We start from the raw sequence: 15587 nt of genomic DNA, 5'->3' as shown, positions 1-15587 counted from the left end.
AGCACCTAGCATTACTTTATGCCCTCACCCCAGCCACCAGGTAATAATCAGGGCTGACCTTACTTAGCTTCCAAGATCAGATAGGATCTGGTGGCTTTGGGGTGCTTAGGTACCATTGTACTGAATATATAATCAAGGAAATGTAATTTAAAAGGTGTGTGATTTAAAAGGCATGTGTATATTTGGTTATGTGTGCTTGGTTGTGGGTTTAGCCTAAATTATAAGAAACTATTTCGTTATGCAAGAAATCTCTCTTGTTTGTGGAAAACTTTATTTTAAAACCTCACAATTTTTTCAGAAAAGTGGAGCATGCATTCCTTTTTCCACATCCATACAGTGCTCAGTTAAGCTGTGGAGTTGACTGTCACAAGAGCAACAGCTGCCAACTTTGTACAGCTTTAAAAGAGAATTAGATAAATTCATGGAGGAGAAGACTACAGGAAAAGAATAGTGGCTACTAGTCAGGATGGTTATATAACACCTCCAGCATCCTGGACAGTTTGTGTACATCTGTTGCTAGGGTTCAGGTCTGCTCTTGTCCTTCTTGCTGGCTTCCCATAGACAATTGATTGGCCATCATGGGGACAGAGTGCTGGACTTGGGAGGCCTTTGGTTTGAACGTCTTATGTTATTTTTGTCAATTTTGAGAAATGGCCATAGTTTTAATACTGACATTTTTTGTCTTGTAGCTATCACTGTCATTTGAATGGTATGTCTGCTTATCCATGGAGGGAATGGAAGGGGCTGTTTCCATCAGTGTGTGGTGCCAGCACTCTCTCATTGGAGTCTGAGGTCATAGCCACCCACTCTCTCTTTTGCACAGTGCCTTCCTATAAACAAAAACACATGTTCTGTCTTTCATACAGCTTGGTGCCACAGCCACACATGTGATCAAGAGGGTGGGGATGTCTCAGAACAAACTCAGCAAGGATGGTCCTACTGCCACCTCATCTGAATGTCCTGTATGTTATGAGCCATTTCAGTCCCCAAAGGTCTCACGTCGGATACTGAGCTGTGGGCACACCTTTTGTCATGACTGTTTGGTCAAGTGCCTTCTGGTGTCACGGGATGAAGGTCGGCTCCAGAACACCCTCACATGCCCCATCTGTCGTTTCGTGACCTTTCTTTGCAGGAGAAGGGCTCGCTGGCTGCCGAAGCCAGCCCTGAACCCTCCAGCTTTGGAGTTACCACTGTCACCTGCATCTCTGGCCTGTGGAGTCCCCTTAAGTCCATCAAACACTTTAGTTGTGCCTGGCCATTTCCTAGCACCACTGTATGGTTATGACACCCACCAGAGTGTGTGTGGCTGCCCTGGCATAGTGCAACCTGGTAGCTTGGAGCGGGAATCCCACATCTTCATTATCACTCAGTGTGGCATGCCACTGATTGAGGAAAACTATGGTTCTGCCATAGCTCAGAACAACAACGTGGAAGCTGCAGGATCAGTGACATCTTCAAGGTCTCTGGGTATAGTAGGATGTTTCCGATCACCAATCATGCTGGCCATTTTTCTTGTCTCTGCTGTTGCATTATTGGGGGCTGTCCTCCCATGGCTATTACTTGAGAGAAAGAATGAATGAATATGGTGTTGGGGGATGGACTTACTTACAGATCTAATATGAACATAGTAAATGGACTTCCTATAAGCCCAATAAAAAACATGGTGGAGGAACTTCATAAGCAGTATAACACAAATATGGTGGATGGACTTTCCTAGGAGTCTAAGAACATGGTGGAAGAACTGCTCTAGAGTCCTAACATGAATGTGATGGATTGAAATTGTAATATGGGCCTAATATGCAGGTTCCTCCTCTCTCTCTTGTGGACCTGCAGTACCTCATGGCCCACTTTTTGCCTTGCTCCATGTGAAATATCAGGAAAATACAAAGATTTTCAAGGCTTAGATCTATGGGAGATTTGTGAAGGAAACTGCAGGAGATGATTTCATTCCTCTTTGGTCCAGATTAATAGTGTCTCAGAAATGGTTAAGAAGAACAAGGAAAGACTCTGAGAGAAAGGGTTTAATCATTTTGTTAAGAGCATTATTTATTTGTTATGTGAATAGTCTTGCCCTTCCTCCAGGGAACTCAGAGGGACTTCATTATCATTTCCCAGTTCCCCTGGGGAGTTAGACAGGGTGAGTAGAGTGGTGGTGGTGTTTCCCATGGCCACCAGGTCAAATTCCACAGATGACCAGGGATCTGAACCCACATTCTGTATATCCAAATCCAACCCTCTAGCCACCTCTGGAAGCAAATGGTGAACTCCTAGGGAGGTGGAAGTGTTGACAGAAGCATTTCTTGCCAGCTCCATGTAATCCCATCTCTTATGCCAGTAGCAATAATTATAAAAATAAATGACAGTCTTTAAAAGAAGGCAAAGACAGCCTGGGCAGTTACAACACTAAGAGACTCCTCTTGCCCAGACAGCTTCTAGATTTTTGACTTCATTGCTCTGAGAAGGATTTCCATCTTCTGCACTAGACAGGGCTCCATCACTCCAGGATAGATACTGATGTCTGTTTCTCCTGTTTGGTGGGGAAAGGCTCTTCCAGCTTTTTATCCAGAGTGCAGCACAAGTGAGAGAAGGACCCCTAGTTGGGTTGCAGTTCAGCCCCAGCTTTTATAATATGCATTTTCCATACAGTTATTAACCTTCATCAGATGTTGTGGCAGGAAGACCATCTAACAGTGTACTTCATGTAACCGTCAGTCTCTGATGATTTATTTTAAATTTGTTGTTATTTTGCTTTTGTAACTTCTGTGTTTTTTCTACTTTTGATATTGTTGCTATTGTTTAAAACTAAGATTAATAAAATCTTTCATTGCTGTTGTAATCCTTAGTCAATGATCTGTCTCAGATTACAAGACTGTTTTTGCCAGATTGTCTTCTTTTCATTCTCAGGCTTCATACATTCCCTCCACCCCAATCTACCCTTACTTGTTTGTGCCTAAACAGGATTACCTGGTTCTTGTGCATCTTGTTGTTGAATGCACAGGGATTCTTTGTGCTATCAGAAGACTATGCAGTTTATAACCTCTAAGGGCAGTAGTCTTCCTTAACCTGACACCTTTCAGATGCTGGCTGGGTATGATGGGGATGGTATGAAAACACATCTAGAGGGCACTGGCTGGGAAGGATGGTTTAGGTGGGAATTGCATGGTCATCTAGAGGACTAAACAATTGAAATGTAAGTCCTAGCAGCCCTTAGCCTTTGGTAAGGAATGCTGGTAGCTGCAATCCAATTTCTGCAGGGCTGCATGTGTCCCAGCCAAGGTCTATAGAAATGCTCAGTGGTGTGTTAAATTGTCAAAATGCAGTGATGGCATGGGATTAAGCAGACAGTGGATGTAACTTCAATGCACAGTTTGGAAAAGTTACTTTTATAAATGATAACTCTGAGAATCCTTCAGTGGCCACACAGGCTGGGTTGTTCTGGAAATTGTCACCCAATAAAATAACATTCCCAAACAACTGACAATATCGTACTGCACTCTAATAATAGTACTCTATTCTGCTCTGGTCAGGCCCCACCTGGAATATTGTGTCCAGTTCTGGGCACCACAATTTAAAAAGGATGTTGAGAAACTGGAGTGTGTCCAAAGGAGGGCGAGCAACCATGTCCTATGAGGAACGACTTAGGGAGCTGGGGATGTTTAGCCTGGAGAAGAGAAGGTTAAGAGGTGATATGATAGCCCTATTTAAATATTTGAAGGGATGTCATATTGAGGAGGGAGCTAGCTTGTTTTCTGCTGCTCCAAAACTAGGGCCTGGAGCAATGGATGCAAGCTACAGGAAAAGAGATTCAACCTCAACATTAGGAGGAATTTCCAGACAGTAAGGGCTGTTCGAGAGTGGAACACACTCCCTCGGAGTGTAGTGGAGTCTCCTTCCTTAGAGGTTTTTAAACAGAGGCTGGATGGCCATCTGTCGGGGATGCTTTGATTTAAATTTTCTGCATGGCAGGGGTTGGACGGGATGGCCCTTGTGGTCTCTTCCAACTCCATGATTCTAATTATTATTATTATTATTATTATTATTATTATTATTTGTATTCCACTTTTCCACAAAGGAATCAAGGCAGATTCCAATAGTACAGTGCACCCATGCCTTGCGCAGACACATTTTATGCAGCTTCCAACTTATGCAGAAGCTGCTTGGGGAGGGAAACAATAGTGCGTGCACCCATGGCATGTGCGCCGCTCTGCCACATGCATGAGCCCCATTATTTCCTATGGGGCTCAAGCATAGTCGGATTTTCCCTTACGCGGGGGGGACCCGGAATGGATCCCGTGCGTAAGGAGAGGGCCCACTGTATAATTAAAACATCAACCAATTAAAAATTATAATTTAAAAAACCCCAAACCCCAATCCTCTCCCATCATTAAAACAGTGATCAATCCATAAAAAAGATTAAACATCCAAATTTAAAATTGTCCAATAGGAATACACTAAAATATTGGGCAGATTAGTGCAAGAAATTAGGGGGGATGGGGGGATGGTATCAATCAATTTTGATATCAGAACAATAGAGGTATCATTAGAGGGGGGAGGCAAGTCTAATGGATCTAACTTAGTCTGGAAAGGCCTGTCAGAAGAGATCCATCTTAATTGCCTTTTAAAAGGCTTCCAAGGTGGTAATATGGCGGATCTTGTCCAGCACGTCATTCCAGAGCCTGGGAGCGGCTGATGAGAAGGTCCTCTGGGTCACTGCTGAACGTCTGGTCTTTTTGGGTTCTAGCAAATTCTTCGCAGAGGACCAAAGTGTGCGGGGAGGATTATATGGAAGTAGGCACTTCCTCAAGTAGTCAGGACTCAAGCCATGTAGGGCTTTGAAAGTTAGAACCAACACCTTATACCTTGCCCGGAAACTGATAGGCAGCCAGTGGAGAGGTTTTAGAACTGGTGTAATATGGGCAGTTCTGGATGTGCCAGTGACCAGCCTGGCTGCCATATTTTGTACTAATTGAAGTTTCCGAACTTGGCACGAGGGTAGCCCCATGTAGAACGTGTTACGGAAGTTGAGTCGAGAGGTTACCAGTGCATGTACTACTGTTTCAAGGTCTCCCTGCTCCAAGAAGGGGTGCAGGTGGTGTATCAGCTGAAGCTGATAGCAAGTTCTCCTGACTGTTGCATCCACCTGAGCTGTCAGCTGAAGAGACGAGTCAAGGAGCACCCCAAACTGGGGACAGAATCCTTCAGGGGAAGTGTGACCCCATCCAGAACTGGCTGGCATAATCCATTCCTGGATTAAGGCTCCCTATTACAAGTACCTCTGTTTTACCTGGATTCAATTTGAGTTTGTTTTCCCTCATCCAGTCCATTACCGCATTAAGACAGGCATTCAGAGGAGAGATGCCATCCTTAGTCACTGCATCAGTCTGAGACATAGAGAAATATATTTGGGTGTCATCAGCATACTGATAACACTCTGCCCCATGTCTCTGGATGAGCTCACCCAGCAGCTTCATGTAAATGTTGAACAGCATTGGGGACAGAATTGTGCCTTGAGGGACATCCGACTTGAGCTCCCTCTTGGCCGAACAACTGTCCCCAAGCGACACCATCTGGAATCTGCCTGAGAGGTAGTTCCAGAACCACAGCAAAGCAGTGCCCTCAATACCCAACTCTTCCAGGCATCCCAGAAGGATACCATGGTCAATGGTATCAAAGGTCACTGAGAGGTCCAAGAGCACCAGCAGGGTCACACTTCCCCTGTCAATGCCCAGATGGAGATCATCGACTAAGGGGACCATGGCTGTCTCAACTCCGTAACCCGTCCTAAATCCAGTTTGAAATGGATCTAGAAAATCTGTTTCTTCCAAGACTGCTTGGAGTTGAGTGGCGACTGCCCTCTCAATTACCTTGCCTAAGAATGGTAAAAACTGGCCTGTAATTGTTTCTGTCCAGGGGGTCAAGGGAAAGCTTTTTAAAGAAGTGGTTTAACCACTGCCTCTTTGGGGCAAGATGGAAGACAGCCTTCCCTGAAAGATGCATTATGTTTTTTAGCAGCATCTTGATGGTATCTCCCCTTGGACGGCCAGCCAAGATGGGCAAGGATCGAGAGAGTAAATTGTCTTTTTCATACTCCGATGGAGCTTGTTCACATCCTCGGTACCAACCGACTCAAATTGATCCAGAATAACAGTATAGGCGGAGGTGCTAGATACCTCTTCTATTGCCTCTGTCATAAGGCCGGCATCCAAATCAGCTCTTATCTGAGAGATTTTGTCCGTGAAGTAGTTATTAGAAGCATCACAGCAGGCTTTTGTAGGTTCTAATAAAGAGTTCAGAGTAGGGGGCACTTGAGTGGGGGACACCCTGAACAGCTCTACTGGACGAGACTTCGCAGACGCAATAGATGCAGAGTAGAAAGACTTCTTAGTGCAATTATAGTTCCATTATTCCACTTTAACTGCTACAACTACCTCCCATGGAATCCTGGAAAATGATGTTCAGCGAAGGCTATTTACAATTCTCAGCCAGAGAGCTCTTAGCCCTTACTAAAACTCCAGAATTTCACAGAAGGTGGCCATAGCAGTAAAAGTGGAATAATAGTGATATAACTATTATTGTCCAACATCACTGAAATATCAGGGTATGACTAGCATGACAGGAGTGCAACAATTGTGTATATGCCTCCAGATTGCCCATTGACTTATAGAGACTTCATGATTTTCAAAGCAAAAAATATCATACCCTCCAAATTTGCCAATTTGGCAGGCACAGTCTTATGATTGATTCTCTACCAGTCCTCCCCCCCCCAGATACTTGTAAAATGTGGAGAGTATGGAATACTCAGAAATTGTTTGCCTCCTTCTAAAGCACAGAACTATAGCACCTAATATTCCTTGGTGGTCCCCCATCCAAGTACTAACTAGCCCTTACTCTGCTTAGCTTCCAAGGCCAAATGGGATCTGGTCCCTTCAGGCCTCACAGCTCAAATACCACAGGTACAGCTTTCTTGACACTAAACCCCATTTTAATATACAATTAGCAGCTCCACATTCCTAAACTGTATTGTATTGTGATGAATATTTCATCTACACTGTTTGCTGTTGCTATTTGTTGCATGAGAAGAACTGAAGTTTTCTAATGGTAAACATTAAAGATAAACAATGGACAAAAATTATGCAATTCCTAAGCCCCCAGCTCCCTGTCTTTTGATGTGAAAGCCTTCAAATAAGCATTTTATACAAGCATGTTTGTTTCTGTTCTTTTAAATTGTTTCTACTTTTTCAGTGCACTGCTTCAAGATGTCATTTTAGATATACTATCTATAATAATATTGTTTTTTAAACTCTCCTGTACTAAGAAATATATAACTACTGTGAACATGGAATGTTATCTAATAGATTGTGAAAGATTAGCTACAATCAAAATAACGTAGAATCAAAGATAAAGAAACTGGAGGTAAAAGAAGAAGAAAAAGAAGAAAAAGAAGCAGCAGCAGCAGCAAAGAGAAAGAAGAAAATGAAGAAGCCATACAACTAAGACAGTTGGGCTCTGAACTCTGTATCTTGACTGTAACTGAAAAGGAAGAGAGAGAAAAAGAAAGAATATTCTACCATTACAGATCCAACTAAATAATCCTGCTAAAATTACTAATAAACATAACCACAGATTGTTACATTCTTAGATTTCATATTGGTCAAAAAGTACACATACTGTTTCCAATATTTCAGAAAGTCTTCAGTTGTCTTATCCTTTTGAACCCACATTAATTTAACCATTGGGCTAGCTCCGCAAATCTTAATAATCCATTTTTCCATCAGACTTCCAGTGGAGCAATCCATTTTTCTGTCACTGGGGCTTCAGTCCATTTACAAGTTTGAGCAAACAATATTCCTGCTGCTGTTGTCATGTGTGGTAAAAGTGACCCATATTTAATCTCCAGTTCTTTATCCACAAAACCCAACAGAAACATTTCTGGTGACATTACAAAATTTACCTTTGTAATTTTTTTAATTAACATATATGTCTCGGACCATTAACTTTTCACCTTCTTACCATGCCCCTAGACATGAAAAAAGGAGCCCTCCTTATCTTGACATCCCCAATATTGATTTTAAAAAATTCTGGGCCATTTTCAACAGCTTATTTGGGGTTAGATATCATCCATACATCATTTTATATAGGTTTTCTTTTAAATTACTGCACAAAATAATTTTGTATCTTTGGACCACATTTTCCTTATATATCCAAAATTGGGGCCACCTTATGTACTCTTTTAAAGGCTGATCATCTGTCTCTAGTTTTAGAAGCCACTTACATACTTTATAAAAATATATGGCCATTGACTTTACACAACTCTAAATAAAATTCATTTTCTCTAACCTATATGGCTGCATTTCTCTTGACTTGATTAACTCTGTCCTTTAGTTGTTGCATCTAAGCAAACTAATTGAGATTTTTACTTTTTTAAAAGAATCATCTGTCTTGATCTAAGCTTCCAGTCATCTTGTCAAAAACACAAAGGATTATCATAGTGCAACCATCTCCAGTTTTTAACTCATTCTTTCTTTTTAAAAAGGCTTCTTGTGGTGAAGTAGCTAATGTTATCTTAAAAAAACCTCTAAGTTTATACTTACACTTTACATCATTTATACACTTACACATCACACTTATACCAAACTTGTAGCCTTTCTAATACAATGATTTTTAAAATTCAGTATGTGCCTTATCTTTATTTACCAAAGCAAAACATGCCAACCAAAATTTAAATTATGGCCTTCAAATTCCAAGAGTCCTATATTGCTAGGCATTATCCATTACTTCAACCATTCAAATCAACCAGCCTTTTAATACAAGTTAACATTAGAGACTCCCAAATTGCCCCTTTCCTTAGCATTGTGCAGTGTTTTAGATTTTATTCTGAGTCTCTTTGCCTACCAGACAAATCTAGAAATTTCTTTATGCCGTTTCACAGAAGATAGTCCATTTCTTATAACAGAGGACCGGTACACACTGCCAGGACGCGACGTTCTGGTGGCGATAGTAGGGCTTGGGACTGCGCACCAACTGCACGGTTCTGAGCCCTACTACATGTGGGCAGTGCCATTACAGCATTGCCCCACCCACATAGGGGGCGTGTGCATGACGTGTGGGTGTCGCAGCGCCCACATGTCATGCAAAGGAAGAGACGTAAGGGCTGTGATGTAGACCTTTTTTGGTCCACAGTGTTGCCGGGCGGTTTGGTTGCTACGGCATCCAAAATTACAGACCAAAAATGGGCACTTACAGACCGCCCTGAAAGGGGTGGTCTGTACTGCCCCAGAGAAAGGTAAATAAAAGTCTTGGTAAAACATTTGCCTTTATTACTGTAGTTCTACCCAAAAGGGATAAATTTAATTTCCTCCATTTTTCTAAGTCTTCTTTAATTTCTTTCTAGACCTTTTCATAGTTGTTTTTAAATAATAAACTGTTGTTCTTCATGACTGTAACTTCCAAATATTTAGTCCCCTTTTTTCTACTTCAAAATTTGAGAAAGAAGTTAGTTCATTGTTCTTAAGTCATATTTTAATCAGTAATTTTGTTTTGTCACAATTACTATAACACTGGATCATGTCCTAAAATTCCCTCCCTCCAAAAGAGCCTTCATTGAGTTCAGTGGGTTTTGTATTTTTTTCATAAGATCATCTGCATGCCTGTAGCTTATACTGTTCGTTTTTAAATCTCCACTCCATAGATTCTGTTGTCTTGTCTAATATCTCTCAATACAGTCCCCATTGCCAAAATAAACAGCAATGGTGAGAGCAGACACCCTTGTCTGGTACTCTTTTGCATTGCCATTTACTAAAATCAAGGCCTTTTGAACTGAGTAGATACTTATTGCCTGAATAATATTTTCACCAACGGTGAAACTAAAGCTGATACGCCAACTGCGCCCCTATCTGGACTGGAGGGACCTTGAAATTGTAGTACATGCTCTGGTAACCTCTCGATTGGGCTTCTGCAATGCGCTCTACGTGGGGCAACCCTTGTACCAAACCCGGAAGCTTCAATTAGTGCAAAATATGGCAGCTAGATTGGTCGCTGGAGGTTCCAGGTCAGATCATATAACACCTATCTTGAAAGATCTTCATTGGCTGCCTGTTTGCTTGTGGGCTCAATACAAGGTGTTGGTTATTACCTATAAAGCCCTAAATGGCTTGGGCCCAGGGTACTTGGAGGACCGCCTCTCCCCATATAATCCGCCCCGTAAACTCAGGTCGGCAGGGAAAAATTTGCTGGAGGTCCCAAATGCACGTTATGTGAGGACCTCACAACGGGCCTTCTCCATCTTGGCCCGAAGAATATGGAACAATCTCCCTGATGAGCTCCGCTCCACCACTTCTTTGGATCTTTTTAAGAAGAATCTTAAGACCTTCTTCTTTTCCCAAGCTTTCCCCCATGACTGTTGATCATATGGTTTTCGCCCTCCACCTGGCACGACTCTTGTAATGTTTTTGGATTCCCCCACTCAGCTGGCTGAGTATTGTTCTTTTTAATCCTGTGTATTGGTTTTATGGATTGTAATGTATTTTATTGATATTCTGTATGCCGCTTTGATCACATTGGAAAAGCGGGGTAAAAATAAACTATTATTATTATTATTATTATTATTATTATTATTATTATTATTTTGAATTTTGATCCTGTGCTCTGGGGTATTAGCTACTCCTCCTAATTTGGTGTCATCTGCAAATTTGATAAGTATACCCCCAATTCTGTCATCCAAGTCATTGATAAAGATGTTGAATTGCACTGGGCCCAGGACAGACCCCTGTGGGATCCCACTGGTCGCTTCTCTCCAGGATGAAAAGGAGCCATTGTTGAGCAGCCTTTGGGTTCGGCCAGTCAACCAATTACAAATCCATGTAACAGTTACCTTGTCTAACCCACATTTTACCAGCTTGTTTGCAAGAATGTCATGGGGAACCTTGTCAAAGGCCTTACTGAAATCAAGATATACTATATCCACAGCATTCCCTTCATCTACCAAGCTGGTAATTTTATCAAAGAACGAGATCAGATTTGTCTGGCATGACTTGTTTCTCTGAAACCCATGTTGACTTTTTGTGATTATGGCATTGCCTTCTAGATGTTCACAGACTCTGTTTAATGATCTGCTCCAGAATGTTTCCTGGTATTGATGTCAGACTAACTGGATGATATTTTTTCTTTTTTCTTTGTCCTGGTTTTAATCCAATAAAACTTAGTAAAAAATTATTGCCAATGGTTCCAATATTGCATTTGCCAGTTCTTTTAATACCCTTGGATGTAGTTCATCTGGTCCTGGAGACTTATATTCATTTAGATAACAAGATATTCCTGTACTATCTCCTTACTTATTCTGTGCTGAAATTCCCCTATTCTGTCCTTTGCTCCAATATCCTCAGATTGAGCACTCTTTGCCTTTTCTGAGAAGACTGAAGCAAAAAAGGTATTGAGTAATTCTGCCTTTTCTCTGTCCCCTGTTAGCATTGTGCCATCTTCTCCACACAGTGCCCCTGCCATTTCCTCCTTCTTCCTTTTGCTGTGGACATACCCCAGAAAAGCCATTTTTATTGTTCTTAACCTCTCTAGCAAGCCTGAGTTCATTCTGCGCATTAGTTTTTCTGACTTTACCCTTACATGTGCTAGCAATTTGTTTCAATTACTCTTTGGTGATTTCCCTATTTTTCCATTTCTTATACTGTACATGTTCCCAAAGGGTGCTCAACAATGGCTCCTTTTCATCCTGGAGAGAAGTGACCAGTGGGATCCCACAGGGCTCTGTCCTGGGCCCAGTGCTATTCAACATCTTTATCAATGACCTGGATGACAGAATTGGGAGCATACTTATCAAATTTGCAGATGACACCAAATTAGGGGGAATAGCTAATACCCCAGAGGACAGGATCAAGATGGGATCTAGGAGTCCAAGTAGACTACAAGTTGAACATGAGTGAACAGTGTGATGCGGCAGCTAAAAAGGCCAATGCTATTTTAGGCTGCATCAATAGAAGTATAGTGTCTAGATCAAGAGAAGTAATAGTGCCACTGTATTCTGCTCTGGTCAGGCCCCACCTAGAATATTGTGTCCAGTTCTGGGCACCACAATTCAGAAAGGACATTGAGAAACTGGAGTGTGTCCAAAGGAGGGCGACAAAAATGGTGAAGGGTCTGGAAACCATGCCCTATGAGGAACGACTTAGGGAGCTGGGGATGTTTAGCCTGGAGAAAAGAAGGTTAAGAGGCGATATGATAGCCCTGTTTAAATATTTGAAAGGATGTCATGTTGAAGAGGGAGCAAGCTTGTTTTCTGCTGCTCCAGAAAACAGGACCCGGAGCAATGGATGCAAGCTCCAGGAAAAGAGATTCCATCTGAACATTAGGAGGAACTTCCTGACAGTAAGGGCTGTTCGACAGTGGAATGCACTCCCTCGGAGGGTGATAGAGTCTCCTTCCTTGGAGGTCTTTAAACAGAGGCTGGATGGCCATCTGTCAGGGATGCTTTGATTTGGATTTCCTGCATGGCAGGGGGTTGGACTGGATGGCCCTAGTGGTCTCTTCCAACTCTACGATTCTATGATTCTATGATTCTATTACCTTTAAAGCCCTACATGGCTTGGGTCTAGGTTATCTACAGGACTGCTGCCTACTGTATAATCTGGCCCATACACTCAGGTCCCCTGGGGGACTTTTACTTAAACCAGCCACAACTAGTCTGGTGACTACCACCAAGAGTACATTTCATCAGTCACCCTTAGACTGTGGAATGACCTATTCAGGGAGATTCGACAGCTAAACATCATGTCTAAATTTAAAATGATATTAAAGTTTCATCTCTTCCAGCAGGCCTACCCAGATCAATTTTAAACAATGTACAGTTATGCCTCCATTTTTGCGGGGATCCATTCCAGAACCTGCAGGTGGCGCGCGCCCCATTGTAAGTCCCTCCATTTGCCCCTTACAAGTAAGTCCACACAAACAGAGGGACGACTGTATTTTAAATTGGGATATTTTAATTTTATGCAGGATGATTTTAATGTGTCTTGTGTTTATGTGTTTTAACTTAATGTGTTTTAAATGGTTTTGTGTATTTAAAAGTACGTTGTACCCTGCCTTGAGCCTTAGGGACAGGTTGTTGTTGTTGTTGTTATCTGCTTGTGGTGGATGGTCAAATGGATTCTGTGGTTTGTTCTGTAGAGTGAGACTCAAAGGTGACGGTGAAGGCCAAGGACAGGACTCACCTTCTGCTATCACAGCTCCTGCACAAGAAGAAGAAGAGGGGGAAGTCACAAGTTCTGATGTTATCTTAGAAACACAAGATACTACACTGAAGGATGCCCCTGCTTTGTTGGGCAAATCATCAGAGCTGATTGTAGGCTGGCATGGAGCCAATGTGAAATCAGTCATAGAGCTGTGCACCATGGAGCCCAATAACCTGTCATTCATCTACCAGTTGCTGTTATCTGTCTTTTATCTTCAGGTCCAAAGTCTGTAATCTAATAGTTATATTTGACAGTGTTGCAGTGCTTTGGGCACTTAGGCACACATGTAATGATGTGTTGAAGCCATTTTTAACTGAATTGTTGCAGGATGATGCTCTCATTCCTAGAGAATCAGGGACGTAGCCGGGGGGTGGGTCTGGTGGGTCCGGATCCCCCCTCCCATTAGATACAATGAATGGTGTGTGCTGCTGCACCACCATGCCCAAGTCCCATTATAATGGTGGCACTTAGTCTGGACTCCCCTTCCCAAAATCCTGGCTACGTCCCTGAGAGAATCATCCTGTTGTTGGTCTGTGACAGACAGCTTCGACAAGTTATTATAGCAATTATTTTTTTAAAATAACTTTCTAAAATCCAGTGTGCAGACAATAGCTTCCATTTCCCACATGGCTGCATGGAAATGAAGACCTTTTCTATCCTATCTTTACGATTCAGCCTAATTTTTTTTTATAATGCCTGGCTGCTAGTACTTTATGTTGCCACAAGAGGGTACCAGTGTATCATTATGATGTATCAGTTGAGTTTCCTAAAAGCTTTCTGGTATAAACAGGGCTGGTACCATACTATTAAAAGTTTTGTTGTTGCCCTTGTTGACTTCTGTCCACCTTATGAATCACATACCTCCAAGTGCTCAAGTCTTACAGACTCAGGGTAGCTGTAGCTTCCTTGATTGACTCTAAATAACTGTCTTCCTCTTTTCCTACTGCCTTTGACCTTACCAAGCATTACTGTCTTTTCTAGCAAGTCAAGTCATATTATAGTGCACCTTCCCCTTACGCAGGAGTCCATTACGGATCCCTCTGCATAAGGGGAAATCAGTGTATGCTGAAGCCTCATAGGAAGTAATTTGGCTCGCGCCCGTGGCATACTGCGGTGCAGTGACACGCATGCACCATGGGCATGTGCCCCATTAGCTCTTCTAGGGCGTCCGATGGGCCCTTCTGACGCAGCTTTCAGTGTATGCTGAAAGCTACATATGGCACACCTGCGTAAAACACAGGTGCACTGTATATGGCCAAAATACAACAATCTCAGTTTAGTACAACAATCTCAGTTTAGTCATCTTGGATTCTAGGAACAGTTCAGGCTTGATATGCTCTAGGGCCCTTCATATGTCTTTTTAGCAGTCCAGGGCATCCTAGCACTCTTCTTCAGCACCACATTTCAAATGAGTTGATTTTCTTTCTATCAGCTTTCTTCACAGTCCAGCTCTCACTCCCATACATGGACATTGGAAATACTATAGCATGGACAATCCTAATGTTAATATTCAATGATAAATCCTTTCCACTTGAGAATCTTGTCTAATTTCTTTGCAACTGCCCTTCCAAGTCCTAATCTTCTTCTGACTTCTCAGCTGCAGTTTCCATTCTGATTAATGACTGAGCCAAGGTATGGAAAACTTTTCTTTCGATGTCTTGATCAGCTATATTAAATTTATGTAAACCATTTGTGGTCATTATTTTTGTTTTCTTAATATTCAGCTTTAAATCTTCCTTGGCACTTTCTTCCTAGACTTTCTTCAGTAATCATTTCAAATCTGTACTATTTTCTGCAAGTAGTATGGTGTCATCCACATATCCTCAACTGTTGATATTTCTTCCTCCAATCTTCATACCTCCTTCTGCTGAATCTAATCCAACTGTACATATGATATTTTCAGCATACAAGTTAAACAGATAGGATGATAAGATGCAGCTTTGCCTGACTTGCTTGCCAATTGGCACATTAAAGGCTACTTATCTGCAAATACCCAAAAAGCACCAGATACCATCCGATCTTGGAAGCTAAGCGGAGTTAGATCTGATTAGTTGGATGGGAGCCCACATGAATATCAAGCTATATTTCAAAGGAAGGAACAGGCAAAATCACCTCTAAGTATTCTTTGCCTAAGAAAACTTTATGAAAAATTCATGGGGTGACCATAAGTTGACAGATGACTTGAAAGCGCGCATGCACGCACACACACACAGAGCTGCAAATATTGACTCACAATTGGTATTGCTCAGACAGATCTTGATTGTTTGGGGAAAATATTTTTCTATGGTAGGATAATAGCTTTGTTTCATATCAGTTATCACATGGATGCTACTGAATCTTGGATAATCA

General features: G+C 41.9%; 1 protein-coding gene across 2 annotated transcripts in view; it reads left to right on the top strand.

Moving 5' to 3' along the window:
- Positions 1-2783, top strand: part of RNF222 (ring finger protein 222) — a 52416-nt gene extending 49633 nt beyond the window's left edge. For both annotated transcript variants that reach the window (XM_042453587.1, XM_042453588.1), the window contains one exon: positions 867-2783. In XM_042453587.1, the coding sequence (XP_042309521.1) occupies positions 867-1580 (714 nt within the window). In that variant the 3' untranslated portion in view covers positions 1581-2783. The remainder of the gene's footprint in view (positions 1-866) is intronic.
- The last annotated feature ends 12804 nt before the right edge of the window (positions 2784-15587 follow it).

Source organism: Sceloporus undulatus, chromosome 2, assembly GCF_019175285.1.
Source record: "Sceloporus undulatus isolate JIND9_A2432 ecotype Alabama chromosome 2, SceUnd_v1.1, whole genome shotgun sequence".
Lineage (NCBI taxonomy): Eukaryota > Metazoa > Chordata > Lepidosauria > Squamata > Phrynosomatidae > Sceloporus > Sceloporus undulatus.
This window is presented reverse-complemented; position numbering and strand designations above follow the sequence as displayed.